At 40.7% G+C, this 25,237-nt stretch overlaps 1 protein-coding gene across 5 annotated transcripts in view; it reads right to left on the minus strand.

The window, feature by feature from the left end:
- The window catches only part of LOC144510123 (sodium bicarbonate cotransporter 3-like), a 172,477-nt gene that overhangs the window by 118,976 nt on the left and 28,264 nt on the right, over nucleotides 1–25,237 (minus strand). The window contains exon 1 of one of the 5 annotated variants that reach the window (XM_078239478.1): nucleotides 13,671–13,806. The exons of the other annotated variants lie outside the window; for them this stretch is intronic. Coding sequence (XP_078095604.1) covers nucleotides 13,671–13,706 — 36 coding nt within the window. The 5' untranslated portion in view covers nucleotides 13,707–13,806. Of the gene's footprint in view, nucleotides 1–13,670; nucleotides 13,807–25,237 lie in introns of those variants that run through there. 5 annotated transcript variants of the gene reach the window in all.

Genomic DNA, 25,237 nt, shown 5'->3' on the forward strand with positions numbered 1-25,237 from the left:
CCTATTATTCTAAAAGGGGTGCAGGCATGTAGACATTGATCTCCTCAAAAAGAGAAGGTTGAGAAGAAATTTGATGCAAGTGTTTAAAATTATGAGGGATCTAGACAGATGAGAGAGAGAAATGTTCCCCCTATGATAGAATTGTTAAAAACCAGAGGACATTGATTATAAAGTGATAGCAAAAGAACCCATGGCAACATGAAGAAAGTCATGATGTGGAGATGCCGGCGTTGGACTGGGGTAAACACAGTAAGAGGTTTAACAACACCAGGTTAAAGTCCAACAGGTTTATTTGGTAGCAAAAGCCACACAAGCTTTCGGAGCTGCAAGCCCCTTCTTCAGGTGAGTGGGAATTCTGTTCACAAACAGAGCATATAAAGACACAAACTCAATTTACATGAATAATTCATGTAAATTCATGTAAATTGAGTTTGTGTCTTTATATGCTCTGTTTGTGAACAGAATTCCCACTCACCTGAAGAAGGGGCTTGCAGCTCCGAAAGCTTGTGTGGCTTTTGCTACCAAATAAACCTGTTGGACTTTAACCTGGTGTTGTTAAACTTCTTAACATGAAGAAAAGCATCTTTATTGAATGAGTGGTCAGGATCTGGAATGCACTACCAGAGAGCATGGTGGAGACAGATACAATCAGGGCTTTCAAAACTGAACTGGAGAGGAAGCATTCACAGGGAAGCTGGACTAGATGAGTTGCTCTGCCAGAGAGCTGGCATGGACATGGACTGTACAGCTTTTTCCTGCACTGTAGCCACTCTAGGATTCTATGAAATACATTCCTTGCATTTTGATTCAAGGCAATGTTCACCCAAGAGCTTTCTCTTCTCCATATGTTCAGTTGGTAACCTAAAATCATGACTCAGTTAAACCAGAGCCCATAGGGACAAGATGGTTCCTTGCCCAAAAGACATTAATGAATTGGCTGAATTTTTCCTATTAAACATCGGTTTTCATGGTATATAACCACAAACCAGTAGATTTGTTTAACTTAATTTCACAATTTGTCATAGTTGCAACTGAACTTAAACCTTTGGGTTGCTAGTCCAATACCATGATGACTAAACTAATCAACCTTCATCATACCCTTGCACGGATAGATGCTTAATGGATTTGGAAATATTGAACATGTGATAAAATGCAGACCAAAAATAGAATTTTCGTGGTATTGGTTTTGAGTTATCATAGTGCTCAATTCCCGCAGCACTCATCATTAGTATGCACTTTAATGCCAAAGATGCTCTCCACTTAGGTTAATCTTTAATCAGAGATTGTTACTTTATCCTTCCCTAACCATCCCAATATCAAATTGCTTACTTATACCCTTGTCTATTTTTAAATCAGCATTTATTTATATAGCACCTACCACATACCAAAACATCTCATGGCATTTAGCAGCAATGTCATCAATAAATATTTTGACACAGAGCCATCTTAGGGTTTAGGAACAAGGTAGCTAAAAGTACAACCATCAACAGTGGAGCAATTAATATCCGGCAAGTGTAAGGGGCCAGAATTGGAGAAGCAGAGAGATCTCCAAGATTTGTAGGGTTGGATGAAGTTAGAGATAGGAAGGGCAAGCCATGGAACTATGTGAACGAATTTCAGAATTGAGGCACATTGTATCTGGAATTTAGTGAGCACAGAACTGACGTCAGAACATACAAATTAGAAGCAAAAGTAGGCCATTTGGCTGTTGATGGGTGAACAAGATTTGGTACAAGTTAGAATAAAGACAGCAAAGTTTTAGATAATGACAAATTTATGCAGGATAGCGGGCGGGAGCCCAACTAAGAGGATACTGGAACAATCAAGCCTGGAGGTATCAAAGGCATGATGAGAGATTCAGCAGTTGAGACAAGAACAGCATCAAGCAATAAAGCATCGAAAAGCACCTGATGGCACAGTGGTTAGCACAGCTGCCTCACAGCGTCAGAGACCCGAGTTCATTTTTGGCCTTGGGTCCTGTCTGTGCGGAGTTTGGACGTTCTCTCCATGCCTGTGTTGGTTTCCTCTGGGTGCTCAGGTTTCCTTCCACAGTCCAAGGATGTGCAGGTGAGGTGGATTAGCCATGCTAAGTTGGCCCCAGGTTGTTTAGGTTAGGGAGATGAGTAGGGTAAATATGTGGGGCTACGGGGATAGGGCCTGGGTAGGATTCTCTGTTGAAGAGTCAGTTTTGACTTGATGGGCTGAATGACCTCCTTCTGCACTGTGGGGATTCTATTCTATGATTCATGAATAATACAAATAGCAGCCACCCATTAGTTTTAATTCTAGCTGGAGTTGAAGTGGCAGCAAAAAATTACGACTGCCTACCATTTTGCCTTCTCTTTGTACAGGGAACCAAAATAGGTTCAACATCACGCATTGGGGAAAGCTTTCACATGTTAAACAAACTGTCAAAACAATACTAGGACCAAAGATTTGCTCTCGGCATAACATAAACTAAGGTCTTCATACCTGAAGTACCTAGTCAAGGTTAAATCAGCAGATTCAAAATTGAAGACAACATTTTTGAAGACTGAATTAACAGGTTGGGTCAGGTGCAATTTTGCCAGACAAAATTTTCAAATTTAAATCCAACTAAAATTGACCTGGACATTGTTATGCCATATCAAACAATAGAGCCATCAGACAATCAAATTCATGTTGAACTATGATTTTTGAACCAACAATAATTTCAGCTCAACAATGTTTGAAAAATCTCATCTCTGTAACTGATCTGTCCAAACCTAGACAATTGTCGATACATGTACGATACTGATTTTGTGAAATTCAGAAAATCCATACACTGATAGATGTATTGATTGCACTATTATTCCAACACAATTTTAATATATATTTGAGATGGCAATTGTTTCTGAAAATAAGTCCAACTCACATAACATGTATATATAACCAAAGTAAAGTTAACAAATAACCTGACAATTGTAAAATTATAGGAATATTATAGCCAAATGCACTGGGAACATTTGAGAAAATGTCTGGCAACTTTGTTGATCTTGCATCACTTTTTGCGACACAATAATTTATATTTAAGTTATAGTCATGTAAATTTTCACACCAAATACTATTGATTTGAAGTTATTACTTTATAAATTCTGCAATATTTATGGCTGGCAAAATCTGAAACAACCTTGTCAATTAAACAGCAAAATTAACTTAAAAGTACATAATCTGAAATAAGCTTGAAGATATACTACTAGAACTTATAAACTGTAATAGGCTAGGTTCCAGTCAAGGATACACTAACAGTTATTGACCAAAGAAAGGACTGACTGGTCAGTAGCCAACCAATGCAGATTACAAAGTAAATTTTCTCATAGTATGGATACTATAAAACTTCACAAAGAATTGAACATATCAACAAAAATAACATAGTACTTGGCGTTTTGGCGGCAGCAAGAAATAATGCGTGGACTGCATGTTCACAAGACTTCTTCAGTGGCTGAGTGAATGCCGTCTTGATTAGAAATAGATGCAAGCAACCGTGCAATCTGCTCTCCAAACGAGTACATAAAGGTTATGATGAAGGACAGGGGTTTATATTGCACAGCAACTGAATCTGAAATTCCAACCGCATTTGCTTCTTTTCAATCTTAAGACAACTCCACAGAATACACCCAGTGATAAAAGTATCTGAGTCTTGTCAATTAGGTTTCTATGCACTGCAAAACGCTGATGAAATCCTCGTGATAGGACTAATGAATATCCCTTTAATATTGAAACTGTACTTTACATGTTAAGATTAGCTATAAGCAATACACCCCAAAATTTGGAAGTGACCAAAAGCTTAGTCAAAGAGATGAACATTAAGAAGGTTCTTAAAAAGAACGGGGAAGTGAAGACATAGTGACTTTTGGAAGAATTGCACAGGAAGGGGCAAGAGGAACTCGAGCTGTGTCGCCAATGGCGAGACAAGAGGTACAATTTTAAAGGGAGTATTTGGAGTTGAAGAGGTGGTTTGTAATACAGAGAAAGCGAAAAAACAAGGCAAGGAGGGATTTAGAAACAAGGGTAGAATTATAAAGTTTAAGGGGTTGAGAGACCATTAGCCAACGTAAGTCAATCAGGATGGGTGCAATTTTTAAGCAGAACTTTGTTCAGGAGAAAAGACAGCCAAAAATTTGATAAGTTGAAGTTTAATGACAATGAGGCCAACTGGAAAAGCAACAGAGTATTTAAGTCTAGAGGTGACAAAGATAGGGATGAAGGTTTCAGTGGTAGACTAATGAAGCAGGCAACTTTATGGAAGCAGTCGAAGGGAGAGATAAACAGTCAGACAATGCAAAGACTCAGTGTGTGATGGTCCCTCCCAATGCTTAGCATGGGAAATCTAGAGCTCATCCAGGCAATGTTGGACAATAACAGCAGAGAAATAGTGCAGGAGTTATGATAGATGAAGAAGCAGATTACAAGTGATGGTAGCATACAGGTACTGTTACTGCACATGTAATTCAGGTAGCTGGGTTAACACAGCTGGTGGAATTTAAATTCAATTAATCTGGGGGAGATAAAAACGTGACTCATTGACGACCATAAACCTACCAGTATACCTTAAAAACCCGGCACGGTGGCACAGTGGTTAGCACTGCTGCCTGTCAATGCCAGGGACCCGAGTTTGATTCCCGGCTTGGGTCATTGTGTGGGGTTTGCAGGTTCTCCCCGTGTCTGCATGGATTTCCTCCGGGTGCTCCGGTTTCCTCCCACATTCTGAAAGACGTGCTGGTTAGGTGCATTGACCCGAACAAGTGGCGGACTGTGGCAACTAGGGGAATTTCACAGCAACTTCATTGCAATGTTAATGTAAGCCTTACTTTTGACTAATAAATAAACAAACTTTTTATAATAAACTAAAAACCCAGTTGGTTCATCAATATCCTTCAGGAGATATTTACCTTAATTCTCCGGTCTGGCCCACATGCGACTCTAGACCGACAGCCCTCTGAAATGGCCTAGCTAGCCTATCAGTGCTACCCAGCAGCTATAGAAATGTCAAAGAATAATAAAATGGGACGGATCACCTGGCATCGACCTAGGCACGAGAAACAAAGACACATCCTGCCCTATCAACCCTGCAAATTCCTCTTCACTAACATCTGGGAATGTATGCCAAAATTGGGAGAACTATCCCACAAGCTGGTCAACCAATAGTTAGGTATGATTTATTGAGTATGACCATGCCAAATAGCCAACATCTCAGATTCTTTGCTCGCCATCCTTGGTTACGTCCTATTCCACCAATAGGACAAACACACTAGAGGTAACAGCACAGTGGTACACAACTGGGAGGGCATGACTCAGGAAGTTCTCAACAGGGGAGTGGGGGGTGTTTGGAGGAAAGAGTTCAACATCATTAATCACAAGTAGAACAATAGCACGTCTACTATTTGAGCTGGCCGAGTCCAGAAGAAGAGTTGCCAGACTAGGCCTGCAGTAGATGGCAACAGAACCAACTAGGGGAAAAAGCCTACTTTGCCCTCTCAAATCTACCAGCCACAGATATATCGGTAAATGGCAGAATTGGTAGGAGCAACCAACACATAGTCCTTGTGAAGACAAAGTCCCACCTTCATACCAAGGATGTCTTCTATAGTGTTGTGTGGCACCACCATCACCGTGCTAATCGAGATAGAAGCAGAACAGCTCTAGCAGCTCAAAACTAGGCATCGTAGCAATTACCGTGGGCCATCAGCAGCAGAGTTATATTCAACCACAATCTATAACCTTGTGACCTGGCATACCCCTCAATCTGTCCCTGGCATATCCCTCAATCTGTCATTACCATCATGTCAGGATACCAACTATTGGTCAATGAGAAGTGCAGGAGAGCATGCAAGGAACAGTACCAGGTATACCTAAAAATTCGATGCCAACCTGATGAAGCTACAATGCAGGACTACTTGCATGCTAAATAGCAGAAGCAGCATGCGATAGGCAGAGCTAAGCAATCCTCCAATCAATGGATCAGTTCAAAGCTCTGAAGCCCTGCCACATCGAGTAACGAACTGGAGGCAGACTGTAGGAAATCATCCCCATCCTCAATGGGAAAGTCCAGCACATCACTGTAAAAGACAAGGCTGAAGCATTTTCAACCATCTTCAGCCAGGGGCACCAAGAAGATGCATTCCAGCCTCTGATGAGGTTCCCACCATCAGAAATGCCAGCCTTCAGACAACTGAATTAATTCCACGTGATATAAAACATTGGACACAAAGCATACAACAAAGGCTACATGCCCTAACAATATCCCAACTGTAGCAATGAAGTCCTGTGTACTAGAACTAGTCACTCCCTTAATAAGCTGTTCCAGTGCAGCTACAACACTGGCACCTACCCAAAAATGTGGAAAAGTGCCCGGATACAGGCCTGTCCACAAAAAAAAATATAAATCCATCCGGCCAATTACTGCACCACCAGTCTATTCTTGAGCAAAGTGTTGGAAGGTGTCGTCGACAGTGCTATCAAGCAACACATGCTCAGCAATGAACTCACTGATGCTCAGTTTGGGTTCTGTCAAGGTTAATCAGCCACGATCCTCGTTACAGCCTTGGTCCAAAGGTGAGCCAAGAGTGATTGTCCTCGACATCAAGGCAGCATTTTACTGAGTGCAAATTCAGAATCCCAGCAAAATTGATGTTAACGGGAATGAGGAGGAAAACATTCCATTGATTAGAATCACAATCTACACAAATGAAGACTTTGTGGTTGTTGGAGGCCAATCATCTTTGACACGGAAATCACTGCAGGAGTTCTTCAGGGTAATTACCTAGGCCCAACCATTTACAGCTGCTTCATCAGTGACCTGCTCCCCATCTAAAGTGGGATGTTCACTGACAATTGCCCAGTATTTAGTACCATTTGCAATTCAGATACCAAATTCAGATATCCACATCCATATGCAGCAAGACCACATCAACATTCAGCTCAAGAACAAAGAAAATTACAGCACAGGAACAGGCCCTTCGGCCCTCCAAGCCTGCAGCGATCATGCTGCCCAAACGAACTAAAACCCTACCCTTCCAGGGACCGTATCCCTTTATTCCCATCCTATTCATGTATTTGTCCAAACGCCCCTTAAAAGTCACTATCGTATCTGCTACCTTCCCCGGCAGCGAGTTCCAGACACCCACCACCCGGTGTAAAAAAAAATTTAATAAAAGCAAATTACTGCAGATGCTGGAATCTGAAACCAAAAGAGAAAATGCTGGAAAATCTCAGGAGGTTTGGCAGCATCCGTAAGGAGAGAAAAAGGCTAACGTTGAGTCCAGATGACCCTTTGTCAAAGCTGGTTTGACAAAGGGTCATCTGGATTTGAAACGTCAGCTCTTTTCTCTCCTTACAGATGCTGCCAGACCTGCTGAGATTTTCCAGCATTTTCTCTTTGGGTTCAACATTCAGCATAATGGGTGGTACAAATGTTACTTGCCATTTAAATTCTAGGCAATAACCACCTCCAACAAGAAAATCTGACCATCTCCCCTTGCCATCCAACAGCATTACCATTGCTAAACTGTCCATCAATAACAACCTGGGGATTACCATTGACCAGAAATTGAATCAGCCATATAAATATTGTGATTATACAAGCAGATCAGAGGCTGGAAATTCTGGAGTGACTAACTCATTTCCTGCTCTTCCAAAGTTTGTCCAATATCTACAAGGCACAAGTCAGAAGTGCAATGGAATACTCTCCACTTGCCTAGCTGAATTCAACGGCAACAACACTGAAGTAACTGAACCATTTGAGACAAAGTAAAGTTAAAGTTTTTTTTATTAGTCACAAGTAAGGCTTACATTAACACTGCAATGAAGTGACTGTGAAATTCCCCTAGTCATCACAGTCCGGTGCCTGTTCGGGTCAATGCACCTAACCAGCACGTCTTTCAGAATATGGGAGGAAACCGGAGCACCAAGAGGAAACCCACGCAGACACGGAGAGAACGTGCAACGCAAGCTCCACTTTGACAGTGACCCAAGCCGGGAATCGAACCTGGGTCCCTGGTGCTGTGACCAGCACCCCATCAAACAAATGAAACAACAGTTGCTCACTCCGCCACCAGAGTAGTACAAAGTGGCTGTAGTGTGCACCGTCTACAAGCTGCACTGGAGTTACTCAACAGAACTCCTTTGACAGCATTTTCCAATACCTAGATCATTACTACCTAGAAGGATAAAGACAATAGATGCATGGGACCATTACAAACCTGCAACATTCCTTCCAATTCACACCACTCTGACTTGGAACTACATTGCTATTCCTTCATTGCTGCTAGGTTAAAATGCTGGAACTCCCCTACTAACAGAACTGTGAATTACCTACACCACATAGAATCATAGAGTCCCTACAGTGCAGAAGGAGGCTATTTGGCCTGCACGACAACAATCGCACCCAGGCTGTATCCCTGTAACTCCACATATTTACACCTTGGTAATCTCACTGACACTAAGGGGCAATTTAGCTTGGCCAATCCATCTGACCTGTACATCTTTGGACTGTAGGAGGAAGTCGGAGCACCCGGAGGAAATCCACGCAGACACAGGGAGAACATGCAAACTCCACAAAGTCACCCACGGCCGGAATCTAACCCAGGTCCTGGCACTGTGAGGCAGCAGTGCTAATCACTGCATCTATAGGCGGCACGGTGGCACAACCAAACAGGTACTCACCACCACCTTCTCAAGGCTAATTAAGGGTAGGCAGTAAATTTTGCCTTGCCCATGATGCTCACATCCCAAGAACAAATAAAATGTGTCAGATATAGCAGTTTACGTGTGAAAGTTGATCCAATTTCAGAGGAGAATTTTAACAAGTGACAGCATGTTAAATGAGAGAAATGCAAGGGCTAAGGATAGATATATTAGCATTTGAGGTCATCATTTTTATTCGACATTCATGCAGAATAAATTAAGCTGTAGAAGTGGTTAGTCTCTATCACAGATTAATGCATTTCTTACTTCTGCTAACTAGATATCACTTTATGTAAATGTACTGGAAGATGTGCATCAGTTACAGTTTCTGCTGAAGCAGAACCTGAATAATTTTGTTTTTGTTCCTAAGGGAGCTTGGTACCAAGAAGGAATGCAGCCTAGAAAGGTCAGATACGAAGCAGTCAAGTTACTTTTTGAAAGGTCTCAGCAGAAATACATGGTAACAACTTGCATTTTATATCCCACTTAAACATAGTAAAACATTCCCAGGCACTGCACTGGTCTGTTCTCAAACAAAACGGTGGCACAGTGGTTAGCACTGCTGCCTCACAGCGCCAGGGACCCGAGTTAGATTTCCAGCTTGGGTCACTGTCTGTGTGGAGTTTGCACATTCTCCCCATGTCTGCGTAGATTTCCTCTGGGTGCTCCGGTTTCCTCCCACAGTCCAAAGATGTGTGGATTAGGTGGATTGGCCATGCTAAATTGCCCCTTAGTGTCAGGGGGACTAGCTAGGTTAAATGCATGAGGTTATGGGGATAGGGCCTGGGTGGGATGGTGATCGGTGCAGACTCAATGGGCTGAATGGCCTCCTTCTGCACTGTAGGATATTATGATCCTATGATTCCATGAAAATTTGATCCTGAGTCACTTAGGGAGATACAAGGGCACTTGACTAAAAATTTGGTTAAAGAGGTAGATTTTAAGGAGCACCTTAAAATAAGTGGAAAAGTGGGAAAAGTTAGGGAAAAAAAATTCATAGATTAGGGTCTAAGCAGTTGAAGCCACAGCTACCGATGGTGGAGTAATAATTGGGGATGCACAAGAGGCTAGAATTGGAGGAGTGCAAGAGAGTCTAAAAAGGTTGTCGGCCTGGAAGAGATCAGGGAAGGGCATTGTCATGAAGAAATGAGAGAACTGGACTCAGTACTCCAACTGAGTCCTAATCAATGATTTTAAAAGATTTAGTATAACTTCCACTCTATGCCTCTTATTTAATAAAGAGGTAGAATTTATATTTTTCTGCTTCAGCTTTTCCTGCCACCTTCAAAAATTTCTGTATGTGGTAAGCTCCAGGTCTCTGTTCATGCACTCTTGAAATCGTACTGCTTAATTTACAGTTTATCTCCATTTCTTTAGCCCCTATCCTACTGTTGTGGTGTATTTCCAAGTTTTGCAGAATTTTCAAATTGTGACACTCCAGCAGAAATTGTTGACCTCTATGAACGATGTAAGAATGTAAGAATTTTCTAAAAACACTAGATATCAGTCATTCCACAGATACATCTGGATATCGAAGCTAAAGGAAAGCAGCAGTTGCGAGGGACCATACTTGAGGGAAGAGACGGTCTATTCTACATTCATGGCCAACAGTTGCATCATGCTTTGACTCACTGCCTACTGAAGATACCCAGATAATTACCTTCGGTCTCTGAAGATTTCTCCCACATATGTTTAGTAATAATCTAATATGGATTGTGGACTGAGAGCTAAGCTAATCAACATAGCCTTAGCCTTTAGACTAAATGCAAACATTGGCAGCTCATTTACTACCTTCAGCAATATAGCATTTCCATTAGCACTTCTATTAATGATTGCCCTACCTCCTTTATGGATACTCAAGCATTCATTTAGCATCTGAAAGATGGATGGGTGCAGCACCATTGAATTTCTGGGCATAGTAACTTCAGATACTTAGCACCATGTTTATCTTGGAAGTAAAGGTGTGCATTTTTCAGGATTGCCCCTCCAATTTTTGTACAGTATAAGTATTAATTGAGCTAGTGTGACATTACAAAAACAATTGTCTTCTCTAAGTATCTTTTTCTGTGATCAACTCACCTCCCACACCCCAACACCTTATTTCCTGTTGATTTGTTTTTGACACAGTTGGTGTCGCTCAAAAAATTCCAATAGTCATATTGTGCTTATTTAAACTTTTGTAGCATCTTAGTTTGCAGCCTTCTGCTTCTCAGCATGTTCTGCAAGAATTTTTTATGATTCAATTTTACTTCCCAAATCACAAGTGAATCATGTATTTAGGTGGTGGGTTAAAGCTGTCTTTCCTGAAGCTGTCTGGAAAGAAATCTGCTTAAGTTTACAAAGAGGAGTCCACGGAGCACACCAGCAAAAGGGGAAAGGGTTCAGAAGTTTGGACAGTAATAGAAGATAAGTTTTTATTAGTGTCACAAGTAGCCCGCATTAACAATGCAATGAAGTTACTGTGAAATCCCTTAGTCGCCACACTCCAGTGCCTGATAAAGATCACTGTGGGACCTGCTTGAACAACAAACCAGATACCATTTTTATCCTAGTACTTCAGCAGCCTGTATAGCTGCAAATATCTCCAAAAACTCAAGCAAAATTTTCAAACTCTGCTACTGAACCTGTACCGTCTTATAGTGCGATTGAGTGCTATAATCATTCATCTTAATGCCACTGGCTTGAATTTTAATTTTTCAATTGTACAATAATAGTTTACAGCTATGTAAATGAGACAAACACCAAATATTTTTATTTTGTACCTGTTGAAAGGGCTTTGAATGCATTACAATGTTTTAATGTAACTATTAGTTGAAGTCAAAGATGCACTTTTTATATCAAAGGGAATGTTTGTCACTGCAACAGAAGTTGCAATGATTCATCGTGGCTGAAAGGCAATCCATCTCATAAAATTAACTCTTGGCATCAAAGGTTTTTTTTTAAACCAGAGACTCTGCTAATCATTTTTAGACAGTTTGCATGCACTTGCACAGACCGTATGCAGTGAGACAGAAATCTGAGGATACACTGTCAAGATTATTTAAAAGATCTCAGTCTACAGTTTTGTTTTCAAGTCAAAGAATAAACAGTGCATAAATCTAAAATTATTCTACTATATTCATTTTACTTATGCCTACTCAATCTTCAGAAATATATATTAGCCACAAAATAAGTCTGGTAAGATGGTATTTTATTCCATCCTTCAAAAGAAAAAACAAGGATATAGCATGGAGCTGACAGTCAAAATTGGGATTAGTTAGGAGGGGCCATTGTCGGTCAGCATGGACTGGTTGGGTTGAAGGGCCTGTTTCCATGCTTTATGACTCTATGACTCTAAAACCCAGAAGGAAAAGGGCAACCATTAATTCAGCATGCAAACTCATCTCCGAGGTTAAAAGAACGTGTTAATATAGAACCTTTCATGGATACAGAACGTCCTAAAGTGCTTTACAGTTAATTAAATGCCTTTAAGTTTAGTCATTTTTGTCACATAGGAAATCCGACAGACAATATGCATATGCCAACATGTAAAGACCAACAAACAGTAATGAGCTAATGACCAGATAATCTGATTTTCTGTTCTTAACACACAACATTACAACTTATTTCTCAGTAAAGGGTTGTGGGTTTTAGACAAAAAGAAGAGGATGTGCTTTACACATGCAGATTCAAAATAACAACAACAGATTTATTCTAGGAGCTGTTGCCTGTGCAGAGTAAAAATGAAATTAAAGTTGTTAAGACACCCCAATGGCATAACCATCAATTCGTGGGACTGACTCTTAAAGCAATCATGCAACCATTTAAATATATTACACAAATATATTACCAGGACACTGGTAATAGCTCTTCTTTGAAATTGTGCTGCAAGATAGTTTGCATCCACCTGAGGGGCAGACGGTGCTAAAGTTAAGATCTCATCTGAAAGATGGCACCTCCACCAATACAGCACTTCCACAGACCTGCACTAGAGAGTCAGTCTCGATTTTTGTGCTAAAATCCTAGAATAGGACTTGATTCACAACCCGAGAGTGCAACATATCCGAGTCACAACTGACACAAAGCAGTACATTTTGAATTATTGGATACATAGATTTGCCTATGCAAGTTGCTCTGTGCCGTGATCACAAATGAAAAAGATCATAAATTATGATTCTGATTCTGTATCAATAAACATATGAGCATTTTCCAATCCCTAAAATTTCCTTCAACTCGGAACTCATTTTGAAACCAATATCCATTGTTGAAAAAAATGCATCTACATCAAAGAACAAAGAAAATTACAACACAGGAACAGGCCCTTCGGCCCTCCAAGCCTGCATCGACCATGCTGCCCGACTTAACTAAAACCCCCTACCCTTCCGGGAACCATATCCCTCTATTCCCATCCTATTCATGTATTTGTCAAGATGCCCCTTAAAAGTCACTACCGTATCCGCTTCCACTATCTCGCCCGGCAACGAGTTCCAGGCGTCCACTACTCTGTAAAAAATCTGCCTCGTACATCTCCTTTAAACCTTGCCCCTCACACCTTAAACCTGTGCCCCCTACTGACTCTTCCACCCTGGGAAAAAGCTTCCGACTATCCACTCTGTCCATGCCTCTCAAAATCTTGTAGACATCATAAGGCGACATACTAAGATGTCAATTGGAGTCCTTAGTAATCCAGTGCAATTTTACAATCAACAATTCTTCAGCATGCTACATTAATTTACACCGCACTAAACAAAAAAGATTAATTTACAATGCAACTCAGCCTTCTGAAAATAGCACAAGTATGAGGTGCAGGCGATCATTTTAGCAATCAATTTTAATGCAAGTTTATAAACAAAATCCAGCTTTTGCAGGACAATGTTAGTGCACACATATCACCACAGCAAAGAGAAAGGCTTCATGCTAGGTCTGAAGGATATAGCAACAACTAAATATTCACTAGTTACAAGCAAGATAAACTTTGTAATACATACAGATGCAAGATTCTCCTCAGAAACACAATTCTCCATGCTTGCTTTCAATATAGAAATAATATGGTAACAATGGCCAATTCGCCTTCCAGTAATATATGCACAATGCCTCAATGCACAATGTCCTTGTTTAATCAACTGCACTGCAGTAACCTGTTCCTTCTAACAGCCAAACACAGTACATCATGAGTATTTAATCTTAAGCCAGTAACTGCCATAGGCTGGATCACAGAAGAGGGGATTTCAACTGCAACACATATTTTCAATTCCATCAGAATAGAATACCAAATAAGGATCTGGAACAAGTCTTTAGTGCAGTGTTCTATCAAAATAAAAGTCTTCAAGGCAACTTTATCAAAACAGATTTATTCAAGTTCGAAAGTTTTGACTCAGACATTATTGGCCTGGATTTTACGATCAACAGCAAAGCCATTGGCCTTGAACAAAGACGAGTGATCTTTGTGGCATTGGTTTCCCCTTCTTGATGTTAATTTGTATTTGATACCAAGTCCAGGGCTCTCCAAAAGTCCAAGAACAGTAATCAAGCAGGAAAAGCAGCAAAGCATATTGAAGAATTCTCAGGCAGCAAACCAGAAAGTTAAAAGCATTGGTTACATCACTCTGCCAAAATGAAGGACAAAAACATCGCACACACACAGGATTAAGTTAGAAGTTAAAATATCAAACAAACTTTAAAAATATGGCATTTATCATTTCACAAATATAAAATTAGTTTTTCAGGGCCAGAGATTTCTCAGCAGTAATACAGAACTAAATGGTGAGTACACCATTTAAAACACAGTTACGCTACATTCAACAAGCTGTAATTTTTAATTAGTTTTAAAATGAAACTAATGAAAAATGGAATTCACGTCAATTGAGTGATTCCTAATCAAGTTATCAGCGCACCCTATGAATTGGTGCAGAGTCACTGACAGCTATTTCTGGATTTCCACATGCAACTGCACGTGTGCAAACTCCAGAACTTGCTGGCAGTTTCAGAGTTGTAATAAAGGTGAATGTCAACAGTTTAGTTGTCAATACCACTGCAAAATCTAGGCCATTATCTTTTCAGATAATATTGATCTAGATAGTCAGTGGGATAAAAAGGATGAAATGCACTGTTGTACAGTTTTAATCACTTTTTAAAACTGAACTTAACTGCTCCATTTTTAACTGAAATATTTTGGTCATTACGGCAAACAGGGTGCATAGTATTTTTGTTTACAGCATAATTTGAAATTAGGGAAAAGACATGGAATGATCATTCAATTTAGCATCTTTAAATATCTCTCAAAAACTTCAACAGCAGCGATGCCTCAGAAACCTAGATCTAGAAACTCCTGTAACCAGCCCATTTTATGCCGATTCATAGTTGCAAACATGAGGAGATTGGCGAGTTCCATCATCACTTGTATTTTAAGCACATTATTCTGGTGAAGGCCACTATTTAAAGTTATGGCTAACCAAACTTTTAGAATATTAGCTAGTACTACAAATCTATTTGCACATTAGGAACTATTGGCTGGCATTTTTCCCGATTTGTGGCTAACACAGCTATGGTTACTGGTCATCTTAAATTAGACGATTGTACAAATTTTCACCTCCAGGACATAAGTGAAACTTTTGAGCGGCTACAATACTGAGGTAACAGCTGCAGGGTATTTGCTAAGAATGCACCTCTGAATTAGGATTAAGCCAAACTTTGTTTGGCCGTTCTTCTAACTTATACCTTTAATGTATTTTATAACTTATCACACTGTCTGCCAAGCCTACTACTTGGGTATTGTTTGCACATTGAGATTGTACTCCCTAAACCTACACCCATATTCATCTAAATGCAGATGGCAAAAGTAGATCTTGCATTGGCTCCTGAAGTGCACCATTTGCTACCATTCTATAGTCTAAGTTACACTTATTTATTCCAACTCCTGGCTTTAACCAATTTTATATTCATGCTGTTGCATACTGTACTAGAGAAAATGTCTGAACCTTTCAAACATGGCCCTCAAGAGCACCTTATTGAATAACTTCTGAAAAAGAAATCATACACATCTACCTAAAAGTTTTGTCAAAGTGGATTGTAATGAAAATTGTAAGGAGAGTTAGAGATAGACCAGTTACAGAAGCTCCAGAACATAAATGTATAGTCACCAATAGTAGAGTGAATGAAATAGGGGATTTGCAAAGAGCAAGAGTTGCTGGAGGGGTTCTGAAGAGTTGTAGAGCTGTAGTGGGAGAGGATTGAATAGTCATGAAGAGATTTAAGCACAAGGAAAAGATGAGAATTAAATTTGGAGGCCAGAACTGTGGGGAAGGGCTAACTAATCTTGGTGCAGGACAGAATACAGGCGGAATGGTTTAAATGATTTTATGGGAGTGTGAAAAACAGAAGGCCATTCAGTTCAGCAGTGGTACAATGGCAGATAGAGCAATATTAAAAGGTGGAAGTAAGTGGTCTTTGCCTTAGGTTGAAGCAGACTGTTCAAACACTTGGTGTTCTGTTTGATCCCAAGGTGAGCTTCAAATCACATCCTCACGATCAGAAATTGGAGTTGTGACAAGTGTACAGAGTTTACCTTCAGCGGAAAATTGACAAATTCTTGTCACACTTGAAGAGTTTGGTTTGAGCATCAGGAAGACTAATGTCATGGTCCAGAGCATTGCCATACCACCAATCAGCATTGACGACATGACGCTTGAGGTTGTTGACAGCTTCATATATCTAAGCTCGACAATTACCAATTTGTCACTTGATGCTGAAGTGAATGCTCGCATTGCAAAAGCTGCAATCATTATGTGAAAGCTTAGATATGATGTGGAGATGCCGGCGTTGGACTGGGGTAAACACAGTATGAAGTCTCACAACACCAGGTTAAAGTCCAACAAGTTTATTTGGTAGCACAAGCCACTAGCATTCGGAGCGCTGCTCCTTCATCAGGTGAATTCCACTCCTTCCATCACTCACCTGATGAAGGAGCAGCGCTCCGAAAGCTAGTGGCTTGTGCTACCAAATAAACCTGTTGGGCTTTAACCTGGTGTTGTGAGACTTCTTACAAAGCTTAGATAGATATTGTAGAACAGCAGCAACCTGGCCAACAACACCAAACTGCAAGTCTACCAAGTCTGCGTCTTCAGTGTACTCCTCTACAGTGAGACCTGGGCGATATGTGCTGGGCAGGAGAAGAAAATGGAACAGTTTCTATCTTTGATGTCTCAAATATATCTTCTCTTGGCAGAACAAGATCACCAACCTGAATGCTGGAGCATGCCAATTCTATCTGCATACATTATTACTATGCTAACTGCATTGGCTGAGCCACACTCGTCAGACGAATGACAGCTTTATACCCAGAGACCTTCAGTACTGTGAAGTGGTTACTGGGTTCACTTGCTCAACATCCATACCTCCACTAGAAGGGCACCTGAGAGTGGGAAACGAAAGCAGCAGACATTGACTAAGACAACTGGAAAACAGTCAGTAGCAACTGTGATCTCTGGAGGCTGACTGCTTGCAACAGCAATGGGACAGATGAGGATAAATGAAAAACTCCCCTGGCCAAGAGGAGAAGCTAAAGAAAACAGAGACCAGTGAATCCTCACCTTCTCATCCCAGTGTCATCATCTGCAGCAAGTGCGACACAAACTGTCAGAACAGGACTCCCAAGCCACATGAGGCAATGTTCAACTCAGATTTGATCAGCAAGTGCAATCTATCATCTCACAAGATTCAAGGTTGCCAAAAGAACAGAGTTTGTGGCAGTGTCTGAAGATGGTTACTTCAGTCTTCACAATATTTAGATAGAGGTAATTACAGTTCATTAAAGACAAAAACTCTGATAAGAGGGGCTAAAGGATTCAAACAGGTGATTGGTGCTATTTGTGTAGATATGGTAGCAGAGCACCTGCAGATGATATTGTCAAGGGGTAGCTTGTAGACGAGGGCTTGGAGAATTTCAAGAAAAAAATCTTTGGATGACTTAAGATAATGTTGCAGATTCTAGAAGGGAAGTCATTGCAGAATATACTCTGCGCATGCTAGGATAAGCAACAACGGAAGTACAGAAGGGCAATTCCAGATCTTCACGAGTCGAGGAACAATACCACGATGCCACCGCCTCCCCTACTGGTCACCTGATTTAAGGGAGGATATAAATGCATTTACTAGACTAATACCTGGAATGGGAGGGTTGTCTTGAGGAAAGGCTGGCCAGGCTAAGCTTGTATCTGCTGCAGTTAAGAATAAGAGACGATTTGATTGAAACATATTTGACAAGGTGAATGTGAAAGGGTGTTTCCTCTTGAGAGAGAATCTAGAACTAGGGAGTCACTTTTTAAAAATAAGGGGTCGCCAATTTAAGTCAGAGATGGGGAGAATTTTTTTCTCTCAGCAGGCCATGAGATTTTGGAACTCTTTTCCTCAAGAGCCAGTGGAAATAGAATTTTTTAATTTTTTAATGCAGAGATAGATAGTTTTTTGATAAGCAAGGAGGTGAGAGGTTATCAGGGGTAGGTGAGAATGTGGAGCAAGGTTACAATTAGATCAGTCATGATTTTTTTTAATTAGGGGTGGCACAGTGGTTAGCACTGTTGCCTCACAGCACCAGGGACCCGGTTTCAATTCTGGACTTGGGTTTACACATTGTCCCCATGGGTTTCCTCCATGTGCTCCAGTTTCCTTCCACACTCCAAAGATGTGCGGGTTAGGTTGATTGGCCATGCTAAATTGACCTTTAGTGTCAGGGGATTAGCATCGGTGTAGGCTCGATAGGCCGAATGGCCTCCATCTGCATTGTAGGGATCCTATGATACTATGAATGGCAGAGCAGAATAGAGAGAGCGAGTGGCCTGAGCCTGCTAATTTGTATGTTCTATGAGCCAGAGATGTGATCTTATTGATTTGTAATAGCTAAAGGAATAGGAAAATGCCGGAATGTTATTTGTCGGACAAGGGAAAGGGTTTAAGCTGGTAAGAGATAAGTTTAGGAAGGATTTACAACTCCACACAATGTGATCAATGATTGAAATCGTCTCCCTGGAAGCATATTTTCTGGATGAGTGAACAAACAAACATGGACCGACGAACAAGCCTTCTTTATCTATAATTACTTTTTGGTATTTTATGGGAGAATTAGGTGTGCAGGACATAAGCCACTTGGTATTCAGCCACTTGGTGGTGCTCAAGAAGCATGAAAAGTAACCACTATATTTGATAAAAAAGAAACAGGGCACTGAATGAACAAGACAGTCTAAGTAACAAAAAAAAAATTGCATATGCAATAAACAAAATGTAGGATAGTTTGGTAGAAATCAGAGCCAGTGTAATGAAAAACCATGACAGTCAGCCCAGGAAGACTTCTATTTCTTCTGGATTTAGCAAATCTCTCACACTATATATTTATCAAAATGTCTCCAGGGACTGATCCATCTTCAAAAGTAACCCTGCTAGCGTCATTTAGACAAGGCCAAAAGGCATTTTTTTTGGTGCGGTTGCTTTCATGGTACATTATACTGTGAAAGCAATTCTGAAATGTGAATATGGAAAGAATGTACACAATTTGGTATAGACAATTTAATCTCATGATATATTATAACACCCCATAACCAATTAAATAGTTTTGAAGTATTACATTTTTGATATGCAGTCACCATTATTAATAAGTATAATAATAATAATGGTCAAATTGCACACTGTGAGATCACAACAGCAAGATGATAAATGGCTAGATTATACGTTTTGGTAGTGTCAGTTGAGAGGTTTTTGTGGGCTGGGGCACTAAAAGAACTATTCTTTAAATAGTGCCACTGGATCTTATACACTCACTTATTCAGAAAGACTGAATTTAGTTTCCATGCCTCATCTGGAAAAATAAACACTTCCAAAAAAATGCAGTATTAAAGTAGACTCGATCACTTGCTCAAATATTTGGAGCAAAAGTCAAACCCAAAATCTAATGATTCATTGCTGACACTTTAGCACACCATAGTGAATTTTATGTTGTTTCCCATCCCCTTTATCCTATATATTTATACCCTACCAACTCCAACAAAAGTTAGAACTATTTTGGTTACTCATTTCTTCCAGCCTAAATTCAAAAAATAAAACCCAACAGATGAAATGCTAAAGAAATATTTAGTTTGCAAGGAATTTTGGCTGATAACACAAACAAGGCTTGACAAATTACCAGGCTTCATTATGAACAATTGAAAAAAAACATATGAACTATGTACAATTACAGCAGGGGAGGCGATGATCTCGTGGTGGTATTGCTAGACTATTAATCCAGAAACTCAGCTAAAGTTCTGGGGACACAGGTTCAAATTTGAATTCAATAAAAAATATCTGGAATTAAGAATCTACCGATGACCATGAAACCATTGTCAAATGGAAAAACCCATCTAGTTCACTAATGTCCTTTCGGGAAGGAAATCTGCCATCCTTACCTGGTCTGGCCTACATGTAACTCCAGAGCCACAGCAATGTGTTTGACTCTCAACTGCCTTTTGAACTGTAGCAAGCCACTCAGTTCAAGAGCAACCAGAGATGGGCAGTAAGTGCTGGCCAGCCAGCAACACCCATGTCCAATGAATGAATTTTTAAAAAATCAGTAAAAGCTACAGCCAGTGCAGTATCTAACAGAACTAATATGAAAACAGAATCTTAAAGCAATCTCAAAATTCATTTTCGGTATCACTATTGAATATTTCATCCAGAAATGGAATTATATTTTAGGAAGAATTCACAACACCATCGTGGAAGCTATGTAAATGTGAAAGCAGTTTTTCTGGAAAGGAGATAAAAGTGTAGATTCAGGTCAAACTTCTGTAGGTCTATTAAAAGACAAGGGAAAAAAATCATCTTCATCACCAGCTTTACTGGAGTCCAGCCAGAGAATGACTAAGTTCCCATAAGCAAATACTTAAACCTCATTGTTGAATTACAACCCAGAGAAGTCAGTTATGCAAAAATCTAACATTAATGGAAAATACTGCAATACCCAACTGGCACTGAATTTTTATATGCCTGATGCCTCAGAAGGACAATCAGACTAAGTCCCAGGCTTGAAAATTAACTCTTTCTCTCTCCAAAGATGGGGTTAGACCTGCTGGGTATTTCCAGCATTTTGTTTTCATTGCAGTACTGAAGTGTTGATTAATTTGATCACAACAGGTTAGTTGCTAATGTCACACCAGTTCTGATTGTTTTGAATTGACACGGCAGATCTCTAGCATACTGCTAGAGAGAGAACTTTATGCATACATAAGGGGAGTGGGGTGGGGGAGCAGACAGTCACTTTCAACTGTGAAGAGGAGCTAAAAATATTTATTAGGCATCAATAATCAAGATCATAACAGGCACATATGGCTGATGTAATTTAGTGAAAAGGAGTATGAACCAATACAATTTGGAAAAACATAAAAAGCCAATATGAATTGATTGCATGATCTTAAAAAGGGGTGCAGGAAGGACAACAAGGCCTTAAAAAAATTAGCTGTACCAGGTTGTCCTTTTTTTTTGTTTTCTTCTAGCGTTCAAGCCCATTATTTTTTGTGTAACCCCACATATGCGTTATTTATCACAGAACAGTTATCTTTTAGGTTGCTGCACAGTCATGCATCCTTGCAGCCCAAGAGGAACACTAATGCAGGAATTGAGACATTTGAGATACCTGTACACAAATCTTCAAAGGTGGCAGCACCAGCTGAGAAAGCTGCTAGAAAAAGTATACGAATTCTTGGTTTTATAAATACAGAGGGCAAAAGCAATGAAGTTACTCCAAATCGTTACAAGGCTATGCCTCAACCAGAAAGTACTGTGTCCAGTTCTGGACAAAGCGCTAAGTTGGGGTGGCACGGTGGCACTGTGGTTAGCACTGCTGCCTCACAGCACCAGGGACCGGATTCAATTCTTGGCTTGCGTCACTGTCTGTGGAGTCTGCATGTTCTCTCCGGGTGCTCCAGTTTCCTCCCAGTCACAAAGATGTGCTGGTTAGATGCATTGGCCATGCTAAATTCTCCCTCCGTGTACCCGAACAGCCACTGGAGTGTGACGACTAGGGGATTTTCACAGTAACTTCATTGCAGTGTAAGCCTACTTGTGACACTAATAAATAAATTTAAAGTAAGGTAGAGTCACAGAGGCATACAGCGCAGAAAAAGCTCTTCGGCCCATCGAGTCTGCACCAACAATAGCTACGAAAGGAGTGTTAATCCCATTTTCCTGCACTTGTCCGATATCCTTAAATGCTATGATATTTCAATATGAATTGATTGATTGCATGATCTTAAAAAGGGGTGCAGGAAGGACAACAAGGCCTTAAAAAATTAGCTGTTCCAGGATGTCCTTTTTTTTTGTTTTCTTCTAGCGTTCAAGCCCATTATTTTTTGTGCAACCCCACATATTTTTTTAAAAGGTTTCCCAGGCAGTGTATTCTAGATTCCCACCACCGTGAGTGAAATTTTTTTTTCTCAAATCCCTTCCGAATCTCCTGCCATTTATCCTAAAACCATCCCCCCTCTTGATTGATCCATCAACCAAGGAGAACAGCTGCCCCCTACTCACCCTGTCCATACCCCTGAAGCATGTCACCACTCAGCTTTCTCTGTTCTAAAGAAAACAATCCAAGCCTATCTAGGTCTCTCCTTAAAGCTCAAATGCTCCCTCTCAGGCAACATCCTGGTGAACCACCTCTGTACCCTCTCAATTGTTAGATGTCAAGACTTTGAAGAGGGTGCAGTAGAGATTCCTAGAATGCTACCTAGGATGGGGGACTGCAGCTATGTGCAGAGACTGAAAAAACTGGAATTCTCCCAAGTTTAAGTTTATTTATTAGTGTCACAAGTAGGCTTACACTAACATTGCAATGAAGTTACTATAAAAATCCCCTTGCCGCCACATTCTGGCGCTTGTTCAGGTACACCAAGGGAGAATTTAGCATGCCAATGCATCTAACCAGCACGTCTTTCTGACTGCGGGAGGAAACCGGAGCACCCGGAGGAAACCCACACAGACATGGGGAGAATGTGCAGACTCCGCAGTGACCCAAGCTGGGAATCAAACCCAGGTCCCTGGCGCTGTGAGGCAACAGTCTGCCTACTGTGCCACCAGGCCGCCATCCTCCTCAGTTTAAGGGGAATTTGATCAGCGGTATTCAAAATTCTACCATAGCCGGCCCAAACCTGTTTGAAAAAGGAGAAGGCTTAGATATGGGGCTAGGCTGTCACTCTGCAAAATCCATCATTGCTACAGTTGTTATCATGCCAGTAAACCCCAGTAAAGACAGGATGGCACATCTGAGGGTTTGCACATGATAGAACTGGATGAAAGCCGATAGGCAGTCCATTTTCTGATAAGCCCAATCATTAATGTCAAAATCATCATCAGGATCAGCACTTGTAAAGGCTGAATGCTCCAATGTGGGAAGAAGCCCCATGTGCTGTGAGGTAAGAACACATCGACTTGACCTCTTAGGCATCAGTGAGATATAATGGACAGATCAAGGACAAATCAGCAACGAGAATACAATGGTCCAATACTCCAAGCAAGAACACCACTACAGTACATGGAGTTGGTCTCATACTCAACAATGCTCAGCACAGACATTTGTTGGGTGGAAGCAAGTAAATCGTTGCATCATCACCACCACCAGATGCCACACAAGGCATGCTAAAGTCACTGACAAGCAAGTTTATGTATCCACAGAGGCAGACACAGGAGGAGGCTATGACATGAAGTTATTGATTGATGACCTCAATGATAAGCTAAATGGCAACTGGTGAGGACTGAGCAGTACAAAGCGACACCATGGGATAGCAAGCATGCTCAATGGGCGCAGCAAACATCTGCTTGTCTTCTGCAACAGCAGTAGGCTCAGTATTGAGAATACTTTTAACAAAAAGAACATCCACAAAGAGACCCCCACAGTAACACCCTGAAGTTGACTGACTATATAAGCAAATCACAGCAATAGATGGAAGATAATTCTACAAGATATCTGAACTTATCAAAATGCTGGTGTAGGATAGGATCACCATCTTGCATTAGAGGCAAGATCCACCTGAAGCTGATGGTGGCAACAACCACAAAGTCACAATGGTAATTTGCAATGGAGAAACCGTTAGCCAGTTTTAGACGGCCCTCTCCAACAGATCTGAAATACGACTCGGGGTCAAGCAACATTGAGGAATAGTGGGAAATATTCAAGAGGGATTAAGGGGAGTGCAGAAGTCAGCATCAACTAGAAAAGAACAACCAAAGAAGTATGGATTACTGACTCAACATGGAAGTCATCTGATGAAAGGAAGTTTGCAAAGGTCACAAGGGAGCAAGAAAAGGACACTGCAAAAAGATGAGAAGATAATGAAGAGAAGACTGGAGAAGGCCATGAAAAGCTGTGGGAGAGACAAACAGGGATGTATAAGATTAAAAGGCAGGGAGGCACAAGCAGCAGCAAATCAGAATTAATGCAAGATGCTGTACAGTATTGTAAGGGAGTTGACTAGTGCAAGAAACAACACCACAGTACCAATCAAGGGCAAGGACAGCACAATACTGACAGAACAGGAAAAAGGGAGGGTAGGTGGAGCACTTTCCAGAGATCTTGAACCAGCCCAACCCCAATTCTACATTACAGTTCAATGACAACATCACACCTAAGCAGCTGGATGTTACCCTGGAAGAAATTTCCACATTTCAAGGTCCAAGGAATCATCAAAAACCTTAAAAAACAGGGTGCCCAAGATTGATGAGATACCAGCAGAGCTGTTGAAACATTGAAAGAACACGATTACAGCAGTGTTCAACAAAGTCTGGACTGCAGAGGATGTCTTTGATGACTGCAAGTGTGGAGTAATCATCAAGCTGCCAAAGGAGGGGAACCTTTAACAACTGGAAGGGTATAACACTACTTGCCAAGGTCCTCAGCATAGTGCTCCTCAACAGATTGAAAACAGAAGTAGACAGAACAGTTCATGAAGAAGAGGGAGATTTTCAGGTTGAATGATCATGAAACAAGCAGATCTTTACCCTCAGGAACATTGAGCACAGCCTGTTTTATCAGAAGCCACTTGTTACCAACTTCACTTAAGACAGCAGTCAGCCCACTACATTGCAAGATAGTGCAGCAGGACAGTATTCAGTTGAAGTTATACTAACATCTTCAAGGTTTTACACCACGACTTCAGAACATCAAAAAGGAACATAAAAGCTGCATATTTTCCCCATTCTTTATACATGCATGTACGGTTTAATCCTAAAAACACCCAACTGTTATACCTTCACTTATATTTTACGGTAATTCTGTTGCTAATAAAATGGTAGTTTATGGATTTCTTGAATTACATGCATCAGAAATTACTGTTTAGTTTGACAGCATGCCTAAAGAATAAACAAGAGTAAATCTAAATCCTTTCTCTGCACATTATGAATAAGTGCAAGGACAAGAGACAGTGGGGAAGAAAAAAAAGAGAATAGTTCAAGAGTCAAGAGTCTAACCAACTGGGGATCCTTCAGCTCAAGCGTTTCAGTTTGAAGGCCTTCCTACCCACAGTTCTGCAGTATCAATTCTACC

The sequence above is a fragment of the Mustelus asterias genome, chromosome 2 (genome assembly GCF_964213995.1).
Source record: "Mustelus asterias chromosome 2, sMusAst1.hap1.1, whole genome shotgun sequence".
Classification (NCBI taxonomy): domain Eukaryota; kingdom Metazoa; phylum Chordata; class Chondrichthyes; order Carcharhiniformes; family Triakidae; genus Mustelus; species Mustelus asterias.